The sequence below is a fragment of the Oncorhynchus kisutch genome, unplaced genomic scaffold (assembly GCF_002021735.2).
Source record: "Oncorhynchus kisutch isolate 150728-3 unplaced genomic scaffold, Okis_V2 Okis07a-Okis12b_hom, whole genome shotgun sequence".
NCBI lineage: Eukaryota > Metazoa > Chordata > Actinopteri > Salmoniformes > Salmonidae > Oncorhynchus > Oncorhynchus kisutch.
The window spans coordinates 11,911,603-11,926,602 of NW_022261984.1; the positions used below are offsets into that span (position 1 = coordinate 11,911,603).

General features: G+C 44.5%; 1 protein-coding gene across 1 annotated transcript in view; it reads left to right on the top strand.

The window, feature by feature from the left end:
* Nucleotides 1–15,000, top strand: part of LOC116360080 (phosphatidylinositol 4-kinase type 2-beta-like) — a 27,723-nt gene that overhangs the window by 4,486 nt on the left and 8,237 nt on the right. Inside the window, exons 3-7 of the mRNA XM_031814597.1 lie at nucleotides 317–397; nucleotides 2,035–2,154; nucleotides 4,329–4,460; nucleotides 5,602–5,755; nucleotides 12,642–12,703. Coding sequence (XP_031670457.1) covers nucleotides 317–397; nucleotides 2,035–2,154; nucleotides 4,329–4,460; nucleotides 5,602–5,755; nucleotides 12,642–12,703 — 549 coding nt within the window. The remainder of the gene's footprint in view (nucleotides 1–316; nucleotides 398–2,034; nucleotides 2,155–4,328; nucleotides 4,461–5,601; nucleotides 5,756–12,641; nucleotides 12,704–15,000) is intronic.

A 15,000-nucleotide genomic window follows, 5' to 3' on the forward strand; every position in this document is an offset into this window, starting at 1 on the left:
GTAAATCTCTCTGTGATAACTGCTGATAGTCCGGGTTACTGTAAATCTCTCTGTGATAACTGCTGATAGTCCGGGTTACTGTAAATCTCTCTGTGATAACTGCTGATAGTCCGGGTTACTGTAAATCTCTCTGTGATAACTGCTGATAGTCCGGGTTACTGTAAATCTCTCTGTGATAACTGCTGATAGTCTGGGTTACTGTAAATCTCTTTGTGATAACTGCTGATAGTCCGGGTTACTGTAAATCTCTCTGTGATAACTGCTGATGGTGTCAGGGCTTTATTAAATACTGTTGATTCCCTTTTTCCCCATCCAGAAAATCCTCGGTGTTTTTAAACCAAAGTCTGAAGAGCCTTACGGTCACCTCAACCCTAAATGGACCAAATACTTTCACAAGGTATCACTGTTGTCTGGTCTGTTACTATCTCTGTCTTTCACTGATCTCTGGTCTGTTACTATCTCTGTCTTTCACTGATCTCTGGTCTGTTACGATCTCTGTCTTCTACTGATCTCTGGTCTGTTACTATCTGTCTTTCACTGTTGTCTGGTCTGTTACTATCTCTGTCTTTCACTGATCTCTGGTCTGTTACTCTCTCTGTCTTTCACTGTTGTCTGGTCTGTTACTATCTCTGCCTTTCACTGTTGTCTGGTCTGTTACTATCTCTGTCTTCACTGATCTCTGGTCTGTTACTATCTCTGTCTTTCACTGATCTCTGGTCTGTTACTATCTCTGCCTTTCACTGTTTTCTGGTCTGTTACTATCTCTGTCTTCTACTGTTGTCTGGTCTGTTACTCTCTCTGTCTTTCACTGTTGTCTGGTCTGTTACTCTCTCTGTCTTTCACTGTTGTCTGGTCTGTTACTATCTCTGTCTTTCACTGTTGTCTGGTCTGTTACTATCTCTGCCTTTCACTGTTTTCTGGTCTGTTACTATCTCTGTCTTCTACTGTTGTCTGGTCTGTTACTATCTCTGTCTTTCACTGTTGTCTGGTCTGTTACTATCTCTGCCTTTCACTGTTTTCTGGTCTGTTACTATCTCTGTCTTCTACTGTTCTCTGGTCTGTTACTATCTCTGTCTTTATTTCTGTCTCTCCTCTTCCTCTCTCCTCTTCCTCTCTCCTCGTCTGTCCCTAGATAACACTATGCTCTGGTCTGTTACTATCTCTGTCTTTATCTCTGTCTCTCCTCTTCCTCTCTCCTCTTCCTCTCTCCTCGTCTGTCCCTAGATAACACTATGCTCTGGTCTGTTACTATCTCTGTCTTTATCTCTGTGTCTCTCCTCTTCCTCTCTCCTCGTCTGTCCCTAGGTCTCACTGTTCTCTGGTCTGTTACTATCTCTGTCTTTCACTGTTCTCTGGTCTGTTACTATCTCTGTCTTTATTTCTGTCTCTCTCCTCGTCTATCCCTAGGTCTGAACTATGCTCTGGTCTGTTTCTATCGCTGTCTGTTACTGTTCTCTCTCCCTCCTCTTCCTCTAACCTCTTCCTCTCTCCTCGTCTGTCCATAGTTCGCACTATGCTCTTGTCTGTTTCTATCTCTGTCTTTTTCTCTGTCTCTCCTCTTCCTCTCTCCTCATCTGTCCCTATGTCCTATTTCCCTCTCCTCTTCCTCTCTCATCTTCCTCTCTCCTCATCTGTCCCTAGTTCTCACTATGCTCTGGTTTCTGTCTATCTTTATCTCTGTCTCCTCTCTCCTCTTCCTCTCTCCTCATCTGTCCCTATGTCCTATTTCCCCCTCTCCTCCTCCCCTCTCCTCCTCCCCTCTCCTCCTCCCCTCTCCTCCTCCCCTCTCCTCCTCCCCTCTCCTCTTCCTCTCCTCCCTTTCTCTCTCCTCTTTCTCTCTCCTCCTCCCCTCTCTTCCTCTCCTCCCTTTCTCTCTCTATTTTTACATTCATTTTAACAGTTAATTTAACTCTCCCCACCCTCTACCCTTCCTCCCTCTGTCCTCTCTCCTCCTCCTCCCCCTGCCCCCCCCTCCTCCTCCCTCTGTCCTCCCCCTGCCCCCCCCCCTCCTACTCCCTCTGTTTCTCTGTGTAGCTGTGCTGTCCGTGTTGTTTTGGCCGTGGCTGCCTGATCCCCAACCAGGGCTATCTCTCAGAGGTTGCTGCCTCCCTCGTTGATACCAGACTAGGACTGGGGGTGGTCCCCAAAACCAAGGTGAGGTGGGAGGGGGGGTGTGTATCTAGTCAGTGATAATAACAGGCTGTGTGTCTAGTCGGTGATTATAACAGGCTGTGTGTCTAGTCAGTGATAATAGCAGACTGTGTATCTAGTCAGTGATTATAACAGGCAGTGTATCTAGTCAGTGATAATAACAGGCTGTGTGTCTAGTCAGTGATAATAGCATGCTGTGTATCTAGTCAGTGATTATAACAGGCAGTGTATCTAGTCAGTGATAATAACAGGCTGTGTATCTAGTCAGTGATAATAGCAGGCTGTGTATCTAGTCAGTGATAATAACAGGCTGTGTGTCTAGTCAGTGATAATAGCAGGCTGTGATAATAACAGGCTGTGTATCTAGTCAGTGATAATAACAGGCTGTGTGTCTTCCAGGCTGTGTGTCTAGTCAGTGATAATAGCAGGCTGTGTATCTAGTCAGTGATGATAGCAGGCTGTGTATCTAGTCAGTGATAATAACAGGCTGTGTATCTAGTCAGTGATAATAACAGGCTGTGTGTCTAGTCAGTGATAATAACAGGCAGTGATAATAACAGGCTGTGTGTCTAGTCAGTGATAATAACAGGCAGTGATAATAACAGGCTGTGTATCTAGTCAGTGATAATAGCAGGCTGTGTATCTAGTCAGTGATGATAACAGGCTGTGTGTCTAGTCAGTGATGATAGCAGGCTGTGTGTCTAGTCAGTGATAATAGCAGGCTGTGTGTCTAGTCAGTGATGATAGCAGGCTGTGTATCTAGTCAGTGATGATAACAGGCTGTGTGTCTAGTCAGTGATGATAACAGGCTGTGTGTCTAGTCAGTGATGATAACAGGCTGTGTGTCTAGTCAGTGATGATAGCAGGCTGTGTATCTAGTCAGTGATAATAACAGGCTGTGTATCTAGTCAGTGATAATAACAGGCTGTGTGTCTAGTCAGTGATAATAACAGGCAGTGATAATAACAGGCTGTGTGTCTAGTCAGTGATAATAGCAGGCTGTGTGTCTAGTCAGTGATAATAGCAGGCTGTGTATCTAGTCAGTGATGATAACAGGCTGTGTGTCTAGTCAGTGATGATAGCAGGCTGTGTATCTAGTCAGTGATGATAACAGGCTGTGTGTCTAGTCAGTGATGATAACAGGCTGTGTGTCTAGTCAGTGATAATAGCAGGCTAGGCTGTGTGTCTAGTCAGTGATAATAACAGGCTGTGTGTCTAGTCAGTGATAAGATAACAGGCTGTGTGTCTAGTCAGTGATAATAACAGGCAGTGATGATAACAGGCTGTGTGTCTAGTCAGTGATGATAGCAGGCTGTGTGTCTAGTCAGTGATGATAACAGGCTGTGTATCTAGTCAGTGATGATAACAGGCTGTGTGTCTAGTCAGTGATAATAACAGGCTGTGTGTCTAGTCAGTGATGATAACAGGCTGTGTGTCTAGTCAGTGATAATAACAGGCTGTGTGTCTAGTCAGTGATGATAACAGGCTGTGTGTCTAGTCAGTGATAATAACAGGCTGTGTGTCTAGTCAGTGATGATAACAGGCTGTGTGTCTAGTCAGTGATGATAGCAGGCTGTGTATCTAGTCAGTGATAATAACAGGCTGTGTATCTAGTCAGTGATAATAACAGGCTGTGTGTCTAGTCAGTGATAATAACAGGCAGTGATAATAACAGGCTGTGATAATAACAGGCTGTGTATCTAGTCAGTGATGATAACAGGCTGTGTATCTAGTCAGTGATAATAGCAGGCTGTGATAATAACAGGCTGTGTATCTAGTCAGTGATGATAACAGGCTGTGTATCTAGTCAGTGATAATAGCAGGCTGTGTGTCTAGTCAGTGATAATAACAGGCTGTGTATCTAGTCAGTGATAATAACAGGCAGTGATAATAACAGGCTGTGTGTCTAGTCAGTGATAATAGCAGGCTGTGTGTCTAGTCAGTGATAATAACAGACTGTGTGTCTAGTCAGTGATAATAACAGGCTGTGTGTCTAGTCAGTGATAATAACAGGCTGTGTGTCTTCCAGGCTGTGTATCTAGTCAGTGATGATAACAGGCTGTGTATCTAGTCAGTGATGATAACAAGCTGTGTATCTAGTCAGTGATAATAACAGTCTGTGTGTCTTCCAGGCTGTGTATCTAGTCAGTGATTATAACAGGCTGTGTGTCTTCCAGGCTGTGTATCTAGTCAGTGAGACATTTCACTACAACACTATCGACAGGGCCAAGTCCAGAGGGAAGAAATACGCCCTGGAGATGGTTCCCAAAGTGGGACGACACTTCCACAGAGTGGGCCTGCCCCCCAAGGTACCCTGACCCCTGACCCTACCAGTCTTATTCCTGACCCTATGTCTTAGCCCCCCAAGGTACCCTGACCCCTGACCCTATGTCTTAGCCCCCCAAGGTACCCTGACCCCTGACCCTATGTCTTAGCCCCCCAAGGTACCCTGACCCCTGACCCTACCAGTCGTATTCCTGACCCTATGTCTTAGCCCCCCAAGGTACCCTGACCCTATGTCTTAGCCCCCCAAGGTACCCTGACCCCTGACCCTACCAGTCGTATTCCTGACCCTATGTCTTAACCCCCCAAGGTACCCTGACCCTTGACCCTACCAGTCTTATTCCTGACCCTATGTCTTAGCCCCCCAAGGTACCCTGACCCTTGACCCTACCAGTCTTATTCCTGACCCTATGTCTTAACCCCCCAAGGTACCCTGACCCCTAACCCTTGACCCTACCAGTCTTATTCCTGACCCTATGTCTTAACCCCCCAAGGTACCCTGACCCCTAACCCTTGACCCTACCAGTCTTATTCCTGACCCTATGTCTTAGCCCCCCAATGTACCCTGACCCCTGACCCTACCAGTCTTATTCCTGACCCTATGTCTTAATCCCCCAAGGTTCCTTGACCCTACCAGTCTTATTCCTGACCCTATGTCTTAACCCCCCAAGGTACCCTGACCCCTGACCCTACCAGTCTTATTCCTGACCCTATGTCTTAGCCCCACAATGTACCCTGACCCCTGACCCTACCAGTCTTATTCCTGACCCTATGTCTTAGCCCCACAATGTACCCTGACCCCTGACCCTAGCAGTCTTATTCCTGACCCTATGTCTTAGCCCCCCAAGGTACCCTAACCCCTGACCCTACCACTCTTATTCTTGACCCTACCACTCTTATTCCTGACCCTATGTCTTAATCCCCCAAGGTACCCTGACCCCTAACCCCTGACCCTACCAGTCTTATTCCTGACCCTATGTCTTAGCCCCTCAAGGTGTCCTGACATGTGTGTTTCTCTCTCTCTCTGTGTGTGTGTGTGTGTGTGTGTGTGTGTGTGTGTGTTTTTGCATCTTTCTGTCTGTGGGTGTGTGTGTGTTTCTCTCTCTCTCTCTCTGTGTGTGTGTGTGTGTGTGTGTTTTTGCATCTTTCTGTCTGTGGGTGTGTCAGCTTGGTTCGTTCCAGCTGTTCGTGGAAGGGTACCATGAGGCTGACTATTGGCTGAGACGTTTTGAGGCGGAGCCTCTCCCAGAGAACATCAGGAAACAGCTCCAGTCTCAGTTTGAGAGGCTCGTCATTCTGGACTACGTCATCAGAAACACAGGTAGGTGTGTGTGTGTGTGTGCGTGTGTGCGTGCGCTCACAGGAAGGAGTATCTGTAGTGTTTAGACTTTTCCTGGTGACTTCCTTTCACAGTACACATACACACAGTACACGGTACACACACAGTACACGGTACACACACACACCACATACACACAGTACACGGTACACACACACACCACATACACACAGTACACGGTACACAGACACACACACCACATACACACAGTACACGGTACACAGACACACACACCACATACACACAGTGAACGGTACACACACACCACATACACACAGTGGACGGTACACACACACCACATACACACAGTGGACGGTACACACACACCACATACACACAGTGAACGGTACACACACACCACATACACACAGTGAACGGTACACACACACCACATACACACAGTGGACGGTACACACACAGTACACGGTACACACACACACCACATACACCACATACACACAGTGGACGGTACACACACACCACATACACACAGTGGACGGTACACACACACACACACCACATACACACTAGGTAGGGAATCAACTAGATGTATTGAACTGGGTAGGGAATCAACTAGATGTGTTGAACTGGGTAGGGAATCAACTAGATGTGTTGAACTGGGTAGGGAATCAACCTGATGTATTGAACTGGGTAGGGAATCAACTAGATGTGTTGAACTGGGTAGGGCATCAACTAGATGTATTGAACTGGGTAGGGAATCAACTAGATGTGTTGAACTGGGTAGGGAATCAACCAGATGTATTGAACTGGGTAGGGAATCAACCAGATGTATTGAACTGGGTAGGGCATCAACCAGATGTATTGAACTGGGTAGGGAATCAACCAGATGTATTGAACTGGGTAGGGAATCAACCAGATGTATTGAACTGGGTAGGGAATCAACCAGATGTATTGAACTGGGTAGGGAATCAACCAGATGTATTGAACTGGGTAGGGAATCAACCAGATGTATTGAACTGGGTAGGGCATCAACCAGATGTATTGAACTGGGTAGGGAATCAACCAGATGTATTGAACTGGGTAGGGAATCAACCAGATGTATTGAACTGGGTAGGGAATCAACTAGATGTATTGAACTGGGTAGGGAATCAACCAGATGTATTGAACTGGGTAGGGAATCAACCAGATGTATTGAACTGGGTAGGGAATCAACCAGATGTGTTGAACTGGGTAGGGAATCAACTAGATGTGTTGAACTGGGTAGGGAATCAACCTGATGTATTGAACTGGGTAGGGAATCAACTAGATGTGTTGAACTGGGTAGGGCATCAACTAGATGTATTGAACTGGGTAGGGAATCAACTAGATGTGTTGAACTGGGTAGGGAATCAACCAGATGTATTGAACTGGGTAGGGAATCAACCAGATGTATTGAACTGGGTAGGGCATCAACCAGATGTATTGAACTGGGTAGGGAATCAACCAGATGTATTGAACTGGGTAGGGAATCAACCAGATGTATTGAACTGGGTAGGGAATCAACCAGATGTATTGAACTGGGTAGGGAATCAACCAGATGTATTGAACTGGGTAGGGAATCAACCAGATGTATTGAACTGGGTAGGGCATCAACCAGATGTATTGAACTGGGTAGGGAATCAACCAGATGTATTGAACTGGGTAGGGAATCAACCAGATGTATTGAACTGGGTAGGGAATCAACTAGATGTATTGAACTGGGTAGGGAATCAACCAGATGTATTGAACTGGGTAGGGAATCAACCAGATGTATTGAACTGGGTAGGGAATCAACCAGATGTATTGAACTGGGTAGGGAATCAACCAGATGTATTGAACTGGGTAGGGAATCAACCAGATGTATTGAACTGGGTAGGGAATCAACCAGATGTATTGAACTGGGTAGGGAATCAACCAGATGTATTGAACTGGGTAGGGAATCAACCAGATGTATTGAACTGGGTAGGGAATCAACCAGATGTATTGAACTGGGTAGGGCATCAACCAGATGTATTGAACTGGGTAGGGAATCAACCAGATGTATTGAACTGGGTAGGGAATCAACCAGATGTATTGAACTGGGTAGGGAATCAACCAGATGTATTGAACTGGGTAGGGAATCAACCAGATGTATTGAACTGGGTAGGGAATCAACCAGATGTATTGAACTGGGTAGGGCATCAACCAGATGTATTGAACTGGGTAGGGAATCAACCAGATGTATTGAACTGGGTAGGGAATCAACCAGATGTATTGAACTGGGTAGGGCATCAACCAGATGTATTGAACTGGGTAGGGCATCAACCAGATGTATTGAACTGGGTAGGGAATCAACCAGATGTATTGAACTGGGTAGGGAATCAACTAGATGTATTGAACTGGGTAGGGAATCAACCAGATGTATTGAACTGGGTAGGGAATCAACCAGATGTATTGAACTGGGTAGGGAATCAACCTGATGTATTGAACTGGGTAGGGAATCAACCAGATGTATTGAACTGGGTAGGGCATCAACTAGATGTATTGAACTGGGTAGGGAATCAACCAGATGTATTGAACTGGGTAGGGAATCAACCAGATGTATTGAACTGGGTAGGGAATCAACCAGATGTATTGAACTGGGTAGGGCATCAACCAGATGTATTGAACTGGGTAGGGAATCAACCAGATGTATTGAACTGGGTAGGGAATCAACCAGATGTATTGAACTGGGTAGGGAATCAACCAGATGTATTGAACTGGGTAGGGAATCAACTAGATGTATTGAACTGGGTAGGGAATCAACTAGATGTATTGAACTGGGTAGGGAATCAACCAGATGTATTGAACTGGGTAGGGAATCAACTAGATGTATTGAACTGGGTAGGGAATCAACCAGATGTATTGAACTGGGTAGGGCATCAACCAGATGTATTGAACTGGGTAGGGAATCAACCAGATGTATTGAACTGGGTAGGGAATCAACCAGATGTATTGAACTGGGTAGGGAATCAACTAGATGTATTGAACTGGGTAGGGAATCAACCAGATGTATTGAACTGGGTAGGGAATCAACCAGATGTATTGAACTGGGTAGGGAATCAACTAGATGTATTGAACTGGGTAGGGAATCAACCAGATGTATTGAACTGGGTAGGGAATCAACTAGATGTATTGAACTGGGTAGGGAATCAACCAGATGTATTGAACTGGGTAGGGAATCAACCAGATGTATTGAACTGGGTAGGGAATCAACCAGATGTATTGAACTGGGTAGGGAATCAACCAGATGTATTGAACTGGGTAGGGAATCAACCAGATGTATTGAACTGGGTAGGGAATCAACCAGATGTATTGAACTGGGTAGGGAATCAACTAGATGTATTGAACTGGGTAGGGAATCAACCAGATGTATTGAACTGGGTAGGGAATCAACCAGATGTATTGAACTGGGTAGGGAATCAACCAGATGTATTTATTTTATTTTATTTAACCAGGTAGGCTAGTTGAGAACACCTTTATTTAACCAGGTAGGCTAGTTGAGAACACCTTTATTTAACCAGGTAGGCTAGTTGAGAACACCTTTATTTAACCAGGTAGGCTAGTTGAGAACACCTTTATTTAACCAGGTAGGCTAGTTGAGAACACCTTTATTTAACCAGGTAGGCCAGTTGAGAACACCTTTATTTAACCAGGTAGGCTAGTTGAGAACACCTTTATTTAACCAGGTAGGCTAGTTGAGAACACCTTTATTTAACCAGGTAGGCTAGTTGAGAACACCTTTATTTAACCAGGTAGGCTAGTTGAGAACACCTTTATTTAACCAGGTAGGCTAGTTGAGAACACCTTTATTTAACCAGGTAGGCTAGTTGAGAACACCTTTATTTAACCAGGTAGGCTAGTTGAGAACACCTTTATTTAACCAGGTAGGCTAGTTGAGAACACCTTTATTTAACCAGGTAGGCTAGTTGAGAACACCTTTATTTAACCAGGTAGGCTAGTTGAGAACACCTTTATTTAACCAGGTAGGCTAGTTGAGAACACCTTTATTTAACCAGGTAGGCTAGTTGAGAACACCTTTATTTAACCAGGTAGGCTAGTTGAGAACACCTTTATTTAACCAGGTAGGCTAGTTGAGAACACCTTTATTTAACCAGGTAGGCCAGTTGAGAACACCTTTATTTAACCAGGTAGGCTAGTTGAGAACACCTTTATTTAACCAGGTAGGCAAGTTGAGAACACCTTTATTTAACCAGGTAGGCTAGTTGAGAACACCTTTATTTAACCAGGTAGGCTAGTTGAGAACACCTTTATTTAACCAGGTAGGCCAGTTGAGAACACCTTTATTTAACCAGGTAGGCTAGTTGAGAACACCTTTATTTAACCAGGTAGGCTAGTTGAGAACACCTTTATTTAACCAGGTAGGCCAGTTGAGAACACCTTTATTTAACCAGGTAGGCTAGTTGAGAACACCTTTATTTAACCAGGTAGGCTAGTTGAGAACACCTTTATTTAACCAGGTAGGCAAGTTGAGAACAAGTTCTCATTTACAATTGCGACCTGGCCAAGATAAAGCAAAGCAGTTCGACAGATAAAACGACACAGAGTTACACATGGAGTAAAAACAAACATACAGTCAATAATGCAGTATAAACAAGTCTATATACAATGTGAGCAAATGAGGTGAGAAGGGAGGTAAAGGCAAAAAAGGCCAAGATGGCAAAGTAAATACAATATAGCAAGTAAAATACTGGAATGGTAGTTTTGCAATGGAAGAATGTGCAAAGTAGAAATAAAAAAAATAATGGGGTGCAAAGGAGCAAAATAAATAAATAAATTAAAATTAAATACAGTTGGGAAAGAGGTAGTTGTTTGGGCTAAATTATAGGTGGGCTATGTACAGGTGCAGTAATCTGTGAGCTGCTCTGACAGTTGGTGCTTAAAGCTAGTGAGGGAGATAAGTGTTTCCAGTTTCAGAGATTTTTGTAGTTCGTTCCAGTCATTGGCAGCAGAGAACTGGAAGGAGAGGCGGCCAAAGAAAGAATTGGTTTTGGGGGTGACTAGAGAGATATACCTGCTGGAGCGTGTGCTACAGGTGGGAGATGCTATGGTGACCAGCGAGCTGAGATAAGGGGGGACTTTACCTAGCAGTGTCTTGTAGATGACATGGAGCCAGTGGGTTTGGCGACGAGTATGAAGCGAGGGCCAGCCAACGAGAGCGTACAGGTCGCAATGGTGGGTAGTATATGGGGCTTTGGTGATAAAACGGATTGCACTGTGATAGACTGCATCCAATTTGTTGAGTAGGGTATTGGAGGCTATTTTGTAAATGACATCGCCAAAGTCGAGGATTGGTAGGATGGTCAGTTTTACAAGGGTATGTTTGGCAGCATGAGTGAAGGATGCTTTGTTGCGAAATAGGAAGCCAATTCTAGATTTAACTTTGGATTGGAGATGTTTGATATGGGTCTGGAAGGAGAGTTTACAATCTAACCAGACACCTAAGTATTTGTAGTTGTCCACGTATTCTAAGTCAGAGCCGTCCAGAGTAGTGATGTTGGACAGGCGGGTAGGTGCAGGCAGCGATCGGTTGAAGAGCATGCATTTAGTTTTACTTGCATTCAAGAGCAATTGGAGGCCACGGAAGGAGAGTTGTATGGCATTGAAGCTTGCCTGGAGGGTTGTTAACACAGTGTCCAGAGAAGGGCCGGAAGTATACAGAATGGTGTCGTCTGCGTAGAGGTGGATCAGGGACTCACCAGCAGCAAGAGCGACCTCATTGATGTATACAGAGAAGAGAGTCGGTCCAAGAATTGAACCCTGTGGCACCCCCATAGAGACTGCCAGAGGTCCGGACAGCAGACCCTCCGATTTGACACACTGAACTCTATCAGAGAAGTAGTTGGTGAACCAGGCGAGGCAATCATTTGAGAAACCAAGGCTGTCGAGTCTGCCGATGAGGATATGGTGATTGACAGAGTCGAAAGCCTTGGCCAGATCAATGAATACGGCTGCACAGTAATGTTTCTTATCGATGGCGGTTAAGATATCGTTTAGGACCTTGAGCGTGGCTGAGGTGCACCCATGACCAGCTCTGAAACCAGTATTGAACCAGTATTGAACTGGGTAGGGCATCAACCAGATGTATTGAACTGGGTAGGGCATCAACCAGATGTATTGAACTGGGTAGGGCATCAACCAGATGTATTGAACTGGGTAGGGAATCAACCAGATGTATTGAACTGGGTAGGGAATCAACTAGATGTAGGGAATCAACTAGATGTATTGAACTGGGTAGGGCATCAACCAGATGTATTGAACTGGGTAGGGAATCAACCAGATGTATTGAACTGGGTAGGGCATCAACCAGATGTATTGAACTGGGTAGGGCATCAACCAGATGTATTGAACTGGGTAGGGCATCAACCAGATGTATTGAACTGGGTAGGGAATCAACCTGATGTATTGAACTGGGTAGGGCATCAACCAGATGTATTGAACTGGGTAGGGCATCAACCAGATGTATTGAACTGGGTAGGGCATCAACTAGATGTATTGAACTGGGTAGGGCATCAACTAGATGTGTTGAACTGGGTAGGGCATCAACCAGATGTATTGAACTGGGTAGGGCATCAACCAGATGTATTGAACTGGGTAGGGAATCAACTAGATCAACTAGATGGAATCAAGAGTGAAAACTTGGGAGAACAAAATGGGAGAGAACAGAATGGAATCAGGCCCAAAAAAATAAAAACTGATTTTTACAAGGAACACACAGTTCATTCACAGCCGTGGAACACCTCCCTATAGCTTTGCATTGTGTTCTCCTCCTATGCAGAGTCTAACCCGTTCACCTTTCCTCTCCGTTCTCTCTCTTCTCCCTCTCTCCCTCCCTCTTTCTCTCCATCAGACCGAGGGAATGACAACTGGTTGATCAAGTATGAGAAGCCAGGGGAAGGAGAGGGAGAGAAGGTGAGCTGTGTGTGTGTGTGTGTGTGTGTGTGTGTGGACTGCGGTCCATAGATCATGTGTGTTTTGAAAGGAGTGACACGTGCACTGTGTACTCTGTACCATGACTCATACTTATAACACTCTACAGTATGATTTAATACTGTCTCAGAGGACTAAGTTACCATTCAGTATGATATCAGACTGTCTCAGAGGACTAGTTACCATTCAGTATGATAACAGACTGTCTCAGAGGACTAGTTACCATTCAGTATGATTTAATACTGTCTCAGAGGACTAAGTTACCATTCAGTATGATTTAATACTGTCTCAGAGGACTAGTTACCATTCAGTATGATTTAATACTGTCTCAGAGGACTAGTTACCATTCAGTATGATATCGGACTGTCTCAGAGGACTAGTTACCATTCAGTATGATAACAGACTGTCTCAGAGGACTAGTTACCATTCAGTATGATAACAGACTGTCTCAGAGGACTAAGTTACCATTCAGTATGATATCAGACTGTCTCAGAGGACTAGTTACCATTCAGTATGATTTAATACTGTCTAAGAGGACTAGTTACCATTCAGTATGATATCGGACTGTCTCAGAGGACTAGTTACCATTCAGTATGATAACAGACTGTCTCAGAGGACAAATTACCATTCAGTATGATAACAGACTGTCTCAGAGGACTAGTTACCATTCAGTATGATATCAGACTGTCTCAGAGGACTAGTTACCATTCAGTATGATTTAATACTGTCTAAGAGGACTAGTTACCATTCAGTATGATATCGGACTGTCTCAGAGGACTAAGTTACCATTCAGTATGATAACAGACTGTCTCAGAGGACAAATTACCATTCAGTATGATAACAGACTGTCTCAGAGGACTAGTTACCATTCAGTATGATAACAGACTGGCTCAGAGGACTAAGTTACCATTCAGTATGATAACAGACTGTCTCAGAGGACTAGTTACCATTCAGTATGATATCAGACTGTCTCAGAGGACTAGTTACCATTCAGTATGATATCACACTGTCTCAGAGGACTAGTTACCATTCAGTATGATAACAGACTGGCTCAGAGGACTAGTTGCCATTCAGTATGATATCACACTGTCTCAGAGGACTAGTTACCATTCAGTATGATTTAATACTGTCTCAGAGGACTAGTTACCATTCAGTATGATATCAGACTGTCTCAGAGGACTAGTTACCATTCAGTATGATATCACACTGTCTCAGAGGACTAAGTTACCATTCAGTATGATAACAGACTGTCTCAGAGGACTAGTTACCATTCAGTATGATATAGGACTGGCTCAGAGGACTAGTTGCCATTCAGTATGATATCACACTGTCTCAGAGGACTAGTTACCATTCAGTATGATATCAGACTGTCTCAGAGGACTAGTTGCCATTCAGTATGATATCAGACTGGCTCAGAGGACTAGTTACCATTCAGTATGATATAGGACTGTTTCAGAGGACTAGTTACCATTCAGTATGATATAGGACTGGCTCAGAGGACTACTTACCATTCAGTATGATATCAGACTGTCTCAGAGGACTAGTTACCATTCAGTATGATATCAGACTGTCTCAGAGGACTAGTTACATTTCAGTATGATATCAGACTGTCTCAGAGGACTAGTTACCATTCAGTATGATATCACACTGTCTCAGAGGACTAGTTACATTTCAGTATGATATCAGACTGTCTCAGAGGACTAGTTACCATTCAGTATGATATCAGACTGTCTCAGAGGACTAGTTACCATTCAGTATGATATCAGACTGTCTCAGAGGACTAGTTACCATTCAGTATGATATAGGACTGTCTCAGAGGACTAGTTACCATTCAACACTACATTATGATATCAGACTGTCTCAGAGGACTAGACTCTGACTCTTATCTAGCTGGCATTCATTCATTCAATACCTTTTTATAATCGCAGGTTGATGTTTTATTGCCATGAATCTGAGCGATTTCCCCATTAGATAGGCCAGCAGCAAAGTCAAAATGGGCTAGATTGTAGAACTGAATGAAAATATCTTACTTTAAGGTCAGGGTTAGACGGTAGGGTTCAGGTCAGGGTTAGACGGTAGGGTTCAGGTCAGGGTTAGACGGTAGGATTAACAGTGTGGTTAAGGTCAGGGTCAGACGGTAGGGTTAAGGTCAGGGTCAGACGGTAGGGTTAAGGTCAGGGTCAGACGGTAGGGTTAAGGTCAGGGTCAGACGGTAGGGTTAAGGTCAGGGTCAGACGGTAGGGTTCAGGTCAGGGTTAGACGGTAGGGTTCAGGTCAGG